At 46.7% G+C, this 15,467-nt stretch overlaps 1 protein-coding gene across 2 annotated transcripts in view; it reads right to left on the bottom strand.

The window, feature by feature from the left end:
• The window catches only part of LOC138776789 (phosphatidylcholine transfer protein-like), a 36,026-nt gene extending 21,516 nt beyond the window's left edge, over positions 1-14,510 (bottom strand). For both annotated transcript variants that reach the window (XM_069956194.1, XM_069956193.1), the window contains exon 1: positions 14,172-14,510. In XM_069956194.1, the coding sequence (XP_069812295.1) occupies positions 14,172-14,300 (129 nt within the window). In that variant the 5' untranslated portion in view covers positions 14,301-14,510. The remainder of the gene's footprint in view (positions 1-14,171) is intronic.
• Positions 14,511-15,467: the final 957 nt, after the last annotated feature.

Raw genomic sequence — 15,467 nt, 5'->3', positions numbered from 1 at the left:
CTTCCTGTGTAGGGACCATTGCCCAGTTGGGGGTCGTTCTTTATGATGGATCGTCCAAGAAGTGGTTGAGAACCATTGGTGACCCTCTACAATGGATCCTATGCTAACATTTACAGACCAGATGCAGGATTTAACCTAGATGGTCCAAAGATTAGCTAAGAGTGTACACCATTTGGTGACTGTTAAAGTGATACTGTAACCCCCTTTTTGTATGAGGACTTCTCTACACAGCTATAAAGCCTAAATTCTGCAGTTTTCATACCTTACTTTATAATAGATTTCTTGGTGCTTGGTTCAGTGAAAAATGCTTTTATCATTGGTGGATCGTGCCAATTTTGTGGGGCTTTGAGTGAAGCACCACACATCCCCACCCACATCGGCTCCGTAGGCCCCACCCCTCTAGGTCGGCCCATTCCAAAGGCCTCTGAGGGAATGGGACCTAGACTGTAATGACATCAAGGAGGGGCGGGGCCTACAGTGCCGACATCGTTTGGGCTAAGTGGCGCTGTGCCAAGGTGGCACAATCCACTAATAATAAAAAGCATTTTTTACTGAACCAAGCACCAAGAAATCTATTATAAAGTAAGGTATAAAAAATGCAGAATTAACACTTTACAGCTGTGTAGAGAAGTCCTCATACAGAAAGGGGGGACAGTGTCACTTCTCAGCTCTTTACTACTTCTCCCAATATGCTTCCTGAACCAGATTAGGATATGTGATTGCTTCTTCAGTGACAGGGAAACCTTTAGAAAGTTGGGATTATTATGTCACACCAACAGGGGGATGGACTTTCTCTATACCATCTACTGCTTCAGAGCTATTCTCAATTGATCGCTGTTTTTCCTCTGGATTGTTAGATGAAAAGCCTAGAGGCTAAATATGCAGAGAGTCAACAGGTTTCTCTATGTCAGAGTTGTAGGCTAGCAGAGAAGTACTGCAAACTTCAGGAAACTGTGTGCTGCCTCTAAACGGAACAACACCAATTTAAGTCGGTATAGATTGGGTTTGTCCAATACATTAAGGCTATGTTCACACTGCGTATGAGTCCGGCCGCATTTCATACACCGCCGTACATGTGCGGCTGAAACTACGGGCGTTCGAAAAATAGACATGCGGCCGGATGCGTACGAACCGCGAACGTACGCCCGTAGTACAGTTATGCTTCCCTAGCTTGTTTCGAAGCGATCTGAGGCAGGTCATTTACTTGGAAATCTTCGCCCAGCCCCGTAAACCACACAGAACCTTTTGGATCGAAAAATCAAGTTCAATTTGGCTGAAATAAGTACTTCGTACGGGACCGCATGGAAATCCACGGCCGTGAGTTTCAACATTTCCGTCCTCAAACAATGGTCTTGTTCATTTTTCACGGCACCGTATACGATCCGGCCGTAAGCTCATACGTAGTGTGCATTGTGCGGGCGTATATCGTATACTTTCAAGCGAACGCATCAACCTAAAAACTATGTGCGTATATTCGCGGTTCGCACTACGGCCGGAAACATACCCAGTGTGAACATAGCCTAAAGGAGATGGCTATGTGAATGCAAATGGGAATGGTCACACATTTTTTAACCCTGTGTGTCTTTAGACAGTTCATGTTTATATACTAGCAGTTCCATATATCATACCCCTGAATTGTTCCATGTACAGTATAGGCAAATGTATGTATACATATTATGAATAGAGCCAACATAATCACTGCAGGAAACAAACTTACAAACGGCCTATTTCTAATGCACTACTGTATTAGGATGGCCATAACTAGAGATGAGCGAATTTACAGTACAAATGAAGCAAATCTCTTTGTTATCCCAGCAATCTGCTTATCAGCCGGCTGCTTTTGAAGTCCATGCCGCTCCATGCAGCTCCACCTCAGGTGCCTGGAAAAGCTGGATCCAGTCCTAGGAAACTTCTCTTAGAACTATATTCAGCTTTTCCAGACACTCAGGGCAGAGCTGAACAGACTTCAAAAGCAACAGCAGGCTGATAAGCAGATTGCCGAGCTATGTTCACATAAAAAGCTTCGGAATTCCCGCCTGCCTAAGTGTATCAATGGGATGCTGCGCGCCACCGCTCTCTGCTCAATGAATTGACATGTTGATTCTTTGAGTGGAGAGCAAAGCTGTTTGGTATTTCATTGATGCAATAACAAAAACAAAAAATGGACAAGGCACTCCTCAAAGAAATATACAGTAGTGATACAGGGAGCTCAACCCAACATGACATGAAAGAAGCGTATGACCCAAGAAGAAAAGCAAAAAGCCATGTCATACATAGATGGGTGGCACATCCACAAAAAATGATAATAAACTGTATGCTCAAGTGTAAACCATAGACTTTTATTAGTACATAGAACTACAAGTACAAGACATACACAATAAAATAATTTAAAAACACAGCAAACAAAGGACCGTGTCTAATAAGCACGGTACCAGAACATACCAACATGTATACATATTATGACCACTCCTATAGCTGGTAATAATGGCCCACAATGAATTAAACAGAGTAAATACAAAACAAAAGATAAATGAAATTAAGTGAGAGCCAAATCAATAAATCAATATCACCACAGGAGGGAGTCCATGTCGGGGTCCGGGAACCCCCACGCGTTCAGTCTCAGTATTAAGACTTTCTCAAGGGCAGTATTTCATTGATACACTGAGGCAGGCGGGATTCCGTGGTGGGAGCTCTGCCACAGAATTCCGCCGCTTTGATTTTGGCCCGTAGCAACCAATCGGATTCCAACTTTCATTTTCCAAGGAATCAGTGAAGAATGAAAAGTGGAATCTGATTGGTTGCTAGGGGCATCTGAGCCACTTCTACTTTAAACCCCCTTTATAAATCTCCCCATAAATTAGCTTATCTTTAGCCATAACCATCAGATGTCAGCCAAACACTTAATAGGTAGATGATTTATCTTCCTTAACAACAAAAGAATTGGGCATGTTAAAATGTAACTGTCTGTTCCTTCTCTCCTGTGACATGTGGCATCAGGGAAGAATCAGAAAGCTTCCTAATCCATTAGATGGCCGCCTGGTCCTGCTAATCTATCATTAATTTAATGTGTATGACCGGCCTTACTGCTTCCTTGCTAATGTAAATTGGTTAGTGTACAATGATACCTTCGGCAGCAGTCACTACTTTCAGGGCCACTGGCTGCTACACAACCTAAGGTCAACCTGAAGTAGCCCAAGGTGACTGTAGCCAATGTGACACATGTATCCATACTAAAGAAAGATTCCTACAGCATCCGTAACGAAGCAACCTGGATTTATTCACACATCAGGGTACGGGTGCAACGTTTTGACCCCAAGCATATCAATATAACACGTATCAATACTGTCACAAGTAAAGGCAATAGAAGAGCAATAAAAGCAGCATCAATTGTCTCCACCAGGGGCTAACAACCACCGTAGCAGCAGTAGCGGCTGCTATGGGGTCCACAGCATTAGGGGTCCCAAGTGTCCAGCTCCTGCTATACACTGGGCCCCCTAATCCTTCATCATTTGCAGCACCCGGTAGCCAAGCTGGCCTCCTGGGTGCTGCAAATGTCCCTTTAACTGCAAGTACTCCTGACAAGCACTTGAAGTTAAATGCGGTGCTATGATGACAGAGTTGGGAACCTTTGGCCCCTCGTTCTGCCAATCACTCTTGTGGCTGCAGAGGCCACTCCCACTCTCCCTCTGTGTTCCAGCAGATGAGTGACGTGGTGGGAGGAGGGCCCAATGAAAAGTTTGCTATGGGGTCCAGCCATTTCTCGTTAAGCCCCTGGTCTCTACTAGTAACGAGTGTACCCGTGGATGTTTGGGGTGTTGCGGGGCTTTGCAAGCAGGGACTCTGGCAATACATATATGCTTGTCCACTGTGTTAGGAGCTGAATTAACAATGTTTATTAGATTGCTTTATAGCAGCTCAGGAGTCTTTCAACAAGCTTTATTTAGTAGCCAAACACTGCACACTGCCTGAGCCTTTTTAACATCATTTAGTGATACGCTTTACAGCAAGTGGCATGGACATACATTACAAAAAAAACAGGACCTGCCCCATTGAGATTAATGTGAAACAATACTGAGCGTGCTCTGTGACCTATAAAGAGTACATTCCACAGGGAGCTGCTATTGTTGCTGGTGCTATCTATCTACTGGTGTCACCTGTCTCTGTAATGCTGCACTGATCATTTTACAGCAGCCTCCTCTTATCACCATAGACAGGACAGGAAGTCTGAGGTTAGTTTTAGACCTAGTGGTGAGAGTGAAAACGACAAGATTTCAGGATTATTTTATAATATAGACAGAAAAATGAAAAAAAAAAAAAAAAAAAAACACCCAAAAATTTTTGTTTAACATAAACACTTGATGACATAATCCCTTTAAATGGTCACTGTCATTTCAAGACACTTTGCATAAATCAAAAGTCAAAAAGGAATTAAAGAAAGAAAATGGGACTAGACAGGTATAAATCTTACTCATTATTTTTCTTGTTTCCTAAGAGTTTTATAAGAACTCGGGCAGAGAGACAAGGTTTTCTTCAGAGACTACGATGTGTTGGTCTTCCTAGATTTATCAGAAATTCCTTAAAGAGGATGTACCATCAGGTACATCCTCTTTATTTATGACACACGGATAGAACGTCCTATCCACGGATACCGGGCCGGGGCTGAATCACTGGAGGCGGGCCGGCCCGGCCCTAGTGGGAGGGAATTCTCTCCCCTCTATGACACGGCTCCATTAGAATCAATGCTTCAGCCCCGGCCCAGTACCCGTGGATACAACGGTGCCGTACACGGGAACCGGGCCACGGTTCAAAAAACAGACTGGGGCACCGGCTTTGCCGTTCTTACCATGCGTCTTATTAGAGAGGATGTACCTAATGGTACATCCTCTTTAAGGTGACCACCCCAGATGTATAAAACAAGTCTTTGTAGATGCAGAACCTATTTATTAAGGACCTCAATAGTCCAACAAATATTCACATTGATGACCTCTGCAGTTCACCAGATCTATCGAGCATGTCAGCAGAGGATGTGGCATAATTCTAACTATTCCCACAACAGTTATGTGATCATAAATATCTTAAATTGCTATAAAATTACAGGGACATTGCAAAGATTTCTTATTACTTTATGCTCAGTAGGGGTGTCACCAATCTTGACAACAAAGGGGGAGAAAATTATCAAAGGGTGTAAAATTTCGAATGATGCAAACTGCCCACAGCAACTAATTAGAGCTCCTTCATCTTACCAGAGCTGAAAGCTGAGCTGTGATTGGTTGCTGTGGGTAGTTTGCACCAGTCTATATTTTACACCCTTTGATAAATCTCCCCCAGGGTCTTCAGCATATCCTGGATGGCACACAACCCCAATGGGTCAAAATCATTGCTTTGCATCTATGCCATCAGGTCTTGGCTTCTCGTGGTCTGGCCCACGGGGGCCACATGCGTGTAGAGAAGGTGTGTTAATTAGACTGGGTCCACACTACGTTTTTGCAACCCAATTTTTTTATCCATTTTTCATACCCCTTTAACGCCACGATCTACAGCAACTCGCAGTGTTTAAGGGAGTAAGTGAAAGGATAAGTACATGTCACTGACTGATCAGGACCATCTCGATCACTTTCCTTGACAGGCGCAGGAGCAGGGCCGGCCTTAGGGTTAATGGCGCCCTGTGCGAAACCTTTTTTTGGCGCCCTCCCCCCTTAAGGTAACATAAAGCTCCTTCAGCCTCCCATGCCTCCAGACAACACCCATCAGCCACCCCACCCCCCCGCTGCCATACACACAACTACCCCCCCAGCCATTACACAACTACCACCCCCAGCTCCCCACACAACTAACACCCCCACCCAACTAAAGCTCCCCAAACAACTACCACCCCTAGCCCGCCACCCAACTACCACCCCTAGCCCCCCACCCAACTACCACCTCGAGCCCCCCGCCAAACTACCACCCCAGCCCCCAAACAAGTGCCACCCCCAGCTCCCCAAACAACTACCACCCCTACCTCCCCACCAACTACAGCCCCCCACAGAACTACCACCCCCAGCCCTCCCCCACACAACTACCACCCCCAGCCCTCCCCCCACAACTACCACCCCCAGCCATCCTCCACACAACAACCACCCCCAGCCACCCCCCAGCAACTATCACCCCCAGTCCCCCCCCCACAACTATCACCACCAGCCACCCCCCCACAACTATCAACCCAGCCCTCTCCCACACAACTATCACCCCCAGCCCTCCCCCACAACCATCACCCCCAGCCCTCCCCACACACAACTATCACCCCCATCCTGCCCCCAGGCTCAAGCTTCCCACACACACAACCATTACCCCCAGCCCTCCCCCCACACAGCCATCACCTCCAGCCCTCCCTCCACACAACCATCACCCCCAGCCCTCCCCCCACACAGCCATCACCCCCACCGAGAGTTCTCTTACCTGAGCGCCAGAGCATGACTTCACCCAGACCGCAAGTCCCCTTACTGATTTGCTGGACCTGTGATCCGGATGACGTCATGCTCCGGCGCTGCACAGGGGAGGAGAGGACCTGAGCACTGCAGGAGGAGGGCCGGCCTTGCGCAGGAGAAATAACTACTTTTATCCTGTTAAATTGGCAATCTCCTCATAGAGTCTTCCCTCCGGGCACCCATACACTTAGGCCCCCTGTGATTGGTGCGGTTCCAGCAGTCAGACCCCAATTGATCACTTATTACCAATCCTGTGGATGGTTGGTAAACTAATCTTGGAGTAACCCCTTAAGGTGTTTTTATTGTGCAAAATTTGTTAAATAAAAAGGTAACATAAAAAGGTTAAATATTATGCACTAAACTGGTATATTTGCGGAAAAAATTGCCCTGGGATGGTGTTACAATTCTCCCTATACCCCTAAATAAATACCTTAAGAGTTTATAAAATGGAGTCACTTGTCAGGGGTCCCTACTTTACTGATATTTGCGAGGTTATACATATGCAACATAGCACACTAGAACCAGTCCAGCAAAATCTGCACTAAAAATGGCGCTCCTCCCCCTCTGAACCCAGCTATATGCACAAACAGCAGTATAAGGTCACATGTGGGGAACCACTTTACACAGGAGAAATTATGTACAGATGGCACATACCTCTGTGTTCATTTTTGAAAGTGAGTAATTTGGAGCTAAATGTAAATAAAACAGTATTTTTTTAAGTGTTCAAATCAGCTGGTGTCAGAAAGTTATGCAAATTTGTAAATTCCTTCTATAAAAAAAATATATATATATATATATCAAGCCTTCCAGTAATTATCAGCTGCTGTATGTCCTGCAGAAAGTGGTGTATTCTTTCCAGTCTGACACACTGCTCTCTGCTGCCACCTCTGCCCATTACAGGACGCATCCAGAGCAGTAGAGATTTTCTATGATGATTTAAACCACTCATGCTCTGGAAGTTCCTGTCACGGACAAAGGTATTTTTAAAAACAAAGGTAACAACAGAGAACACCGTGTCAGGGTGGAAAGAACATACCACTTCCCACAGAACATACAGCAGCTGATAAGTACTGGAAGACTTTAGATTTAGAAATAGAGGTAATTTACAAATGCGTATAACTTTCTGACACCAGCTGATTTCAACATATTATTTATTTCTTTTGGAGTATCCCTTTAAGACCAAAATTGTGTCCCTAAGGGGTTAAAAATCTGGATGCTTTCATTCTTTAACATATGCTTTTTTATCCTGTTTTCTACAGTGCAGCCGTTCTACCTGAATGTAGCTTCCCTACAGCAATACAAGAATTCCGGCCTCCAGCGGCTTTTTCATGCGGTTGAAGAATGTGCGGATATAAAAAAGATTTAGTACAGACACTGAAGGAACTACAATTTCTGTACAATCCATCAGTTACAGCATTTTTTCTTCTTATTAATTTCTTAGCCATATGATGCATTTCAGTATTTTCTAGAATATAGTTCAGCTATTGCCCCCCCCCCCATGTCCCGTATACTTTCCAGCAATGATCGGTGTCCCACAGTGTGGCTTCATTCCGGTCCTGCGGCACCATTCAATTTCACTGCCCTTCTGTACCCCTGTCGATTTAATGCCGGAAGTCACGCTCTCCAATATATTCTGTATGCGCCGCAGGACCAGAATGAAGCCGCGCTGAGGAACACCAATCATTGCTGGTGAGTATACACGCCACCATGCAGCAGGGGGACAAATTAAATTTTTTTTCCAGAATGCTTCTTTAACCCCTAGATGACCCATGACGAACAGGTACGTCATGGATGTCTGTCACCAGATGACCCTTGACGTAACTGTACGTCCTGGGTCACTAAGGAGCTATGAAGCAGGTGGGGGCCGGCTGCAGTGAGTAGTTGGGCCCTCACCGTTAATGACGGCTGCTACGATCATGGCGTTTAGTGTAAGTGACAGGTGCAGCTCCTGTCACTTACCGATCAGGACCCCCACAGTGTGACTGCAGTGGTCCTGATCGCTTTCACAGACCGCCAGAGGTCTCCTACCTTACTCGGTGCGGTCCAATCAGCACTCTGCTCAATGAGTCTGCCACAGGCAGGCTCAATGAGCAGAGTGCCTATTACACTGATCAATGCTATGCCTATGGAATAGCAATGATCAGTAAATGCAATCTAAAGACTACATGTAAAAGGCCCCCAAGGGTCTTGTAAAAGAAAAAAAAAAGAAAATTAGAATAAATGGAGCCGCGTCATACAGGGGAGGGAACTCCCTCCCACTGGGGGCGGGCCGGCCGACCTCCAGTGCTTCAGCACCGGCCGGTTCCGATGCATAGAACAGCGCCAAGCAGGGGAAAGCGGCACCGGCTTCCCCGTGACAGCGGCGTTCGATCTGTGGCCTCAGATTAAAGAGGATGTACCTGGTGGTACATCCTCTTTAAGCCCCAATTACACAGGGCAACTATGAGGAGCAAACAAGCGCTATTGGTGCTCATTAGCTCCTCGTTCCCCGCTTGCTGCCACAGCTATTCCACGCGGCAGCAGCGAGCAGGTGAGTGCAGGAGGGGCCGCGGGGAGCTGCAGGGGGGCTGCCCGGGTGATCGCTAGATCGTCTGGACAGCCCATAGAGGATAATGGGCTAATGGGATAATATTCCATGGAGCGACGGCAGCATAACGCTGCTATCCCAGTTGTTTGTTTTTCAACATGCTTGAAAGACAAATGACGCAATGATCAGCCGCCATGAACGATATAGGCTGATCGTTGCCTTTTATTCCACGGGACGATTATGGGCTGTAACGGCCGATAATCGTTCTTTGGAATAGGGCCTTTAGGTTTGGAAAACAATAGTGGGCACCAAATTCTCTTGTGCTCTTTTTCTTTGTAATTTCTACCTGAAAACATAACAATGGGAGAAGACTCTGAGACCAGTCAAAGCAGACTTGTTCGTCACTACATCTCAGGACGGTTTGCGGCTGTGACTTTGAGAACTTATAATGAATCATTACTTTCCCTCCCATTTCCCTTTCACACGAACTAGGATGACCTGCATGTTTGCATTCTCTATATTTGTTCCTCAAAGGAAAGAACAGCCCAAGAAATAGGACATTGACACAGCAAAAGTCAAGAGGCTCTGCTTCCCTAACCTGAACTTCATCTTTGATATTACAGACTCTGCGTAATACAGGATGGCTGAATGAATACAGCACTGGTAATGAGAAATTTTAGAGGGAAACTAGGTTTGAACCATCTAACCCCCTGATATGTCCCTATAGCACACAGGGCGCTCAGTATGAAGTTTCTTACCTTCATCCTTAGTGCTGTTTCCATTCTAAGAGTTTAATCCCTATGTTAAAGGGGTTATCCAGCGCTAAAAAAACATGGTCATTTAACCCCTACTGTTTTCTCCAGTTTGCGTGGGGTTTTGAAACTCGGTTTCATTGAAGTAAATGGAGCTTAATTGCAAACTGCACCTGAACTGGAGACAACAGTAGGGGGAAAAGTGGCCATGTTTTTGTAGCGCTGGACAACCCCTTTAAATAGGCTTTTTGAAGAACTGGGTGAGCAGGACCACTGGGTGGGCTGACCCCCGAGGTCAGCTGGCCAGAGCAGACCAGTGCACGGAGGACAGAAGTCCCACGTCCAGTGTGCCAAAAAGCCTTATTTAGCATAGGGATTAAACTCCTTAAAGGACAACTCCCGCGGGACCCCAAAAAAAAAAAAACACAGACACACACAGACACCATACTCACCATCTCTCCGGTGACGATCGCCACTCGATTCGCCCGCCGTCCGCCTCTCCGTCGCCGCCGTCCGCCATCCAGCGATGTCTCCAACTTCCGGGTCCAGGGGATGGAAAAGGCTGCCAGTGCGCTTGCGCACCGGCAGCCTTTTCATTGGCTGGAGCGCATCACATGGTTTCCAGCAAGCTCAGCCAATCAGGGCTGAGCAAGCTGGAAGCCATGTGATGCGCTCCAGCCAATGAAAAGGCTGCTGGTGCACCTTTTCATCCCCATTCACTTTGCATGAAGACGCCGAGGAGGAAGAAGACCCGGACCGCCCCTCGGCTCTGACGTCGTCGTCACCAGATGCCGCCCCGGAGAAGAGGACCGTGACGATCGTAATAGGTAATGTATACATTCCTTAACTTCCGGGGTGGGGGGTCGGGGGTCCGAAAGTGGGGGAAGGGGGCCAGGCCGGGTATTTAACCACATTACAAAGTTATATAACTTTGTAATGTGTGTTAAATGAGCAAAAAAAAATTTTTGTGGGAGTTGTCCTTTAAGGCCAGTTCACACTGAGGAATCAGCGCTGAATTTTAGCACTGATTCCTCACTGAAAATTTTGCCCGAAAATATAGTGCAGAGCCAAATTCCATTGAGTTCTATGGAATTTGCACTCTGCAATTAACAAAGCAGAATTTCTGTGCAGAATTTTCCACCGTTGATCCTCTTCCTTCCAAAGGATTTGACATGTCAATACTTCTGGCGGATTTTATTGGCAGAATCCCATTGAAATGAATTGAGCAGTGAGTTTCTGCTCTGAAATTTTTGATTGGGGGTGGAACACTTTCCTTGCGGATTCTGTGCAGAATAATAATACTTACTATGGTGTCTATAGTCTTTGGAAAACATTATTTTTATTCTTGCTTAATACTTATTATGGTACAAAAAAATTCTCTATAGGTCTTTATTTAAAAAAATGTTTACTTTAGCTGTTATCTCTAGCACTGAATGAGCAGAAAGTCTGTATGACTGGGTTGTGTGGGCACTGAACAGCTAATCCGCAGGGGTGCCAGGTCTTGGAACTTCATCGATCAGTGACTAATGACCCATTATGTGGATAGCTTATCAGTCTGTTTTGCTGAGAAAACTCCTTTAAGGTTGTAAGCTGCACTGCCAAGGTTTTCTTGACACTACAGAATCTACAGTATGGCGGATCCATCACATCACACATTCATATTGTCCCCAAGAGGTTCTAAAAGTAAAATGGGGTGAGTCAAGGTGGTTGTCGATGGAGAACCCCTGACAGTATGGTCAAGGGAGATAAAAAGCTACAAGATACATCAGGCAATGCTGATTTACAGTCTTAGGGTCAGCCTGTTGGCAAATTCAAAATTATTTAATGTTATGGCCGACATAAGTTATCCACATATTATGTCATCTTTCCAAATATCAGATGGCATTGCTACTTGGAAGGGGTCCACATCAATTTCTATGCCTGGGGCCATCCCCAGCCTTCTACTTGAACTAGTAGTGGACCACCTATCTACTGGGGGCTACTATTTGAAAGACATTCTAGTCATTATTAGTCTCAAAAGCATACTACAAGCAGAATTTATTTTGGAGGTTTAACCAATGTTATATGTGGCTGTCCGACAATATCCTTTATGTGTAAGAGTGACCAGGCTGGGCTACATAGGTAAAAAAAAAACAACAACAAAAAACTGTTTACCTGCTCCCCACCACTGCCATTGCAATCCTCACTGCTCACTAGCCCGAGCTCCACTAACTTTTCCTGATCACCCAGTGATAACATTGATATGTTCCAGGGCTTATTATGTGTTAAAGCCATTCCCTTCTAGACAGGACCCGCCATAGGTGAGCTGAAATCTACACTGTATATGGGATCATCAGCAGTTAAGCTGCTTAAAGGAGAAGTCCGGCCAAAATTAATTTTTGATATGTTGTTACTTATGAAAAGTTATACAAATTTCTAATGTACATTAATTATAGGAAATGCACATATAGGGCTATTTCCCTTAATTTAGTAGATCAGGAAGTGTTAGAATTCTCTCAGATCCAGTGACGTCACGACGAAAGGTGTAATTCCTATGGAGTGTCCAGCAGGGGGCGCTCTCTATATAGAAGTCTATGGGACTTTATTGTTTCTATGGATTTCTATGTAATGTAATGTAGTGTAGTGTACAGTGCTTTATTAAATTAATACATCTATGGAATACTTTGGGGAGCAAGTGTCCCTGCTCCCCAAAGTATTGCATAAATGTATTCATTCAATACATTAGGATATCACAGTAAGCCCGCCGATCCGCCGCATATACACTGAACTACAGCTCTCATCATCTGCTTATAGTATGAACAGGTGATGGGAGCTGTAGCTGGGTAATGGATATCACTTGCCTGCGATGCCACTGCTTATGCCGCCGGGCGCAGGGGGGAGCCGCTCAGTACACAGAAGCGCTCCCCCCTCCTCCTCCTTCCGGGATACCTTCCCCCTATAGCACTGCTGACTGGCCGCCTGGCCGCCGCTCTCCGCTCTCATATACCGTCTCCCGATGCTCCCTTCTGTCTGCGCTGATGCATCGCGAGCCGGTATATGAGAGCAGCGGCCAGGCGGGGAGTCGGCAGTGCTATAGGGGGAAGAATCGCGGAAGGAGGAGGAGGGGGGGGAGCGCTCCTGTGTACTGAGCGGCTCCCCCCTGCGCCCGGCGGCATAAGCAGTGGCATCGCAGGCAAGTGATATCCATTACCCAGCTACAGCTCCCATCACCTGTTCATACTATAAGCAGATGATGGGAGCTGTAGTTCAGTGTATATGCAGCGGATCGGCGGGAATGCGGCGGATCGGCGGGCTTACTGTGATATCCTAATGTATTGAATGAATACATTTATGCAATACTTTGGGGAGCAGGGACACTTGCTCCCCAAAGTATTCCATAGATGTATTCATTCAATAAAGCACTGTACACTACACTACATTAAATTACACCAGAGGGAAGGTGATATAGTCACACCGGGGGGGCGGCAGGCCCGGCTCCAGTGTGTAGAGCCAGGCTGGTGCACGGCAATAGAATAGCACCAAGCGCGGGAATCAGGCGGCTTTTAAAAAAAAAAAACACGCCACCAGGATCCCTGCGCCGGGGCTGTTTGCTAATGTAAAAAAAATATATATATGTACCTGATCTTACATTTAGTTTTAGTGTGCCGACCTGCAGATCCATTCAAAACACGGGGGCCGAGGCACACAGAGGTCGGACCCTCCACGCTCTCATATTTGTCTCCAATCCTATGCATAGGGGACAAGTGAGCTTAAATCGGCAAAAAACTTTAAGGCCAAAATCAGCCTGGTCCTGAAGGGGTTAAACCCATGAAAGTGAAGTGAATATTATTGATTATCTGCAAACAATAGCCGCTGTCAGGGTGGTTTGTATCAGCCAATAAATGAACAGTCAGTGCTGATGCATTAGATGGCAAGAAAAATGGGCAAATGTACGGCCGGAGAGACGGCGGCCAGAGCCAAATCATGTCAGCAAGACAACCTGGTCAGAGAGTCAGGGTCATATAGGAGAATAAAACAATATCCAGTCTGATGCAGCCTCCGCCATCATTCACTGACAGCAAACAGGAAGCCTGACAATACTGTAAATCCCTTTAATATTTTCAGTATAAAGAACTAATAGTGGGATTGGGAATCCATTGTCTGTTCTGCTTATTCTATCTGTCACTAGCAGCAGCTATGGATGGCTCAGGCTTCTCTCTTATGACACGTGGTACATACATACAGTGTAAGTGATTTAAAGGGAAAGTCCTCCTTTCTGCTTATCCTGAGTAGGTAGCTGAATATGCATTCAGGGTGCTTACACCCAATGTTCCTGGTGACTACTTTGCTCTGTCTGTGACTTCTCCCATTCTCCCTGTCCTTAAAGGGGTATTATTACCAGGAGGGATAGCTCAGGTGACGTCACAGTGTGCAGGATGACAGTACCTGGTCGTAGCGGCGGTAGATCTGAATGCCCATGCTCTCGGTGAACATCTCCCACCCTGCGGGCAGTGCCCGCTCATCCAGCTCCCTCCAGGCCTCCTGGAACTGCTCTTCTCCGAACCTGATTTCCATTATCCCGGCACTAGCACGAGAATTGACAGGGCGTCGGTGACGTCACTAGTCGAACAGCGCCATAGCCAATCAGGTAACTGGTGAACTTTTAGAGGACCAATCAGGGAACTTGCCATCACTTCCGTGTTTACTGCGGGGTCCAAGGCCACTGTTGAAGCTAGAAGTACAGTGACCAGGAGGAGGTGTGATCACGTGGTTCTGTGAGGTCTGACAGCATGATCACGTGGTGCTGCTGTCCATGTGACTCCTGGAGATTCAAGAGAGTTCCCGGGCGCCCAATGGCAGGCTCCTGTAGTGCAGAGAAGGTGCTGACTGTCACATTGTGCTGAGGAGGTTCTGAGGGGAGGGAATCGTTGTTTTACTTGTATTTGTGTGGGTGGGGGCATGCTGGGCTGCTCACCTGCCAAGTATACTCTTAGGGTGAGGAAATCTTATTATAGTTATGCTGTTTACTTCTGGAGGAGGCATGCTGGGCTTTGTAGTTCACTTTGGTGGTGGGGGGGAGGCATGCTGGGCTTTGCAGTTCACTTTGTGGGGGGGCATGCTGGGCTTTGCAGTTCACTTTGTAGGGGGGAAGGCATGCTGGGCTTTGCAGTTCACTTTGGGGGAGGCATGCTGGGCTTTGCAGTTCACTTTGGGGGAGGCATGCTGGGCTTTGCAGTTCACTTTGTGGGGGGGCATGCTGGGCTTTGTAGAGGGGAGGCATGCTGGGCTTTGCAGTTCACTTTGTAGCGGGAGGCATGCTGGGCTTTGCAGTTCACTTTGTGGGGGGGCATGCTGGCATTTGCAGTTCACTTGGGGTGGTGGGGAGGCATGCTGGGCTTTGCAGTTCACGTTGTGGGGGGAGGCATGCTGGGCTTTGCAGTTCACTTTGTGGGGGGGAGGAATGCTGGGGTTTGCAGTTCGCTTTGTGGGGTGGGGCATGCTGGGCTTTGCAGTTCACTTTGTAGGGGGAGGCATGCTGGCATTTGCAGTTCACTTGGGGTGGTGAGGAGGCATGCTGGGCTTTGCAGTTTACTTCTGTAGTGGGAGGCATGCTGGGCTTTGTAGTTTACTTCTGTAGGGGCAGGCATGCTGGGCTTTGTAGTTTACTTCTGTAGTGGGAGGCATGCTGGGCTTTGATGTGCTTTTCTGTTCACTTGGGACACTTTCTGGGCTCTGCTGATT

This window comes from Dendropsophus ebraccatus, unplaced genomic scaffold, assembly GCF_027789765.1.
Source record: "Dendropsophus ebraccatus isolate aDenEbr1 unplaced genomic scaffold, aDenEbr1.pat pat_scaffold_483_ctg1, whole genome shotgun sequence".
Classification (NCBI taxonomy): Eukaryota; Metazoa; Chordata; class Amphibia; order Anura; family Hylidae; genus Dendropsophus; species Dendropsophus ebraccatus.
Note: the sequence above shows the minus strand (reverse complement) of the source record. Positions and strands in the feature narration are given on the sequence as shown.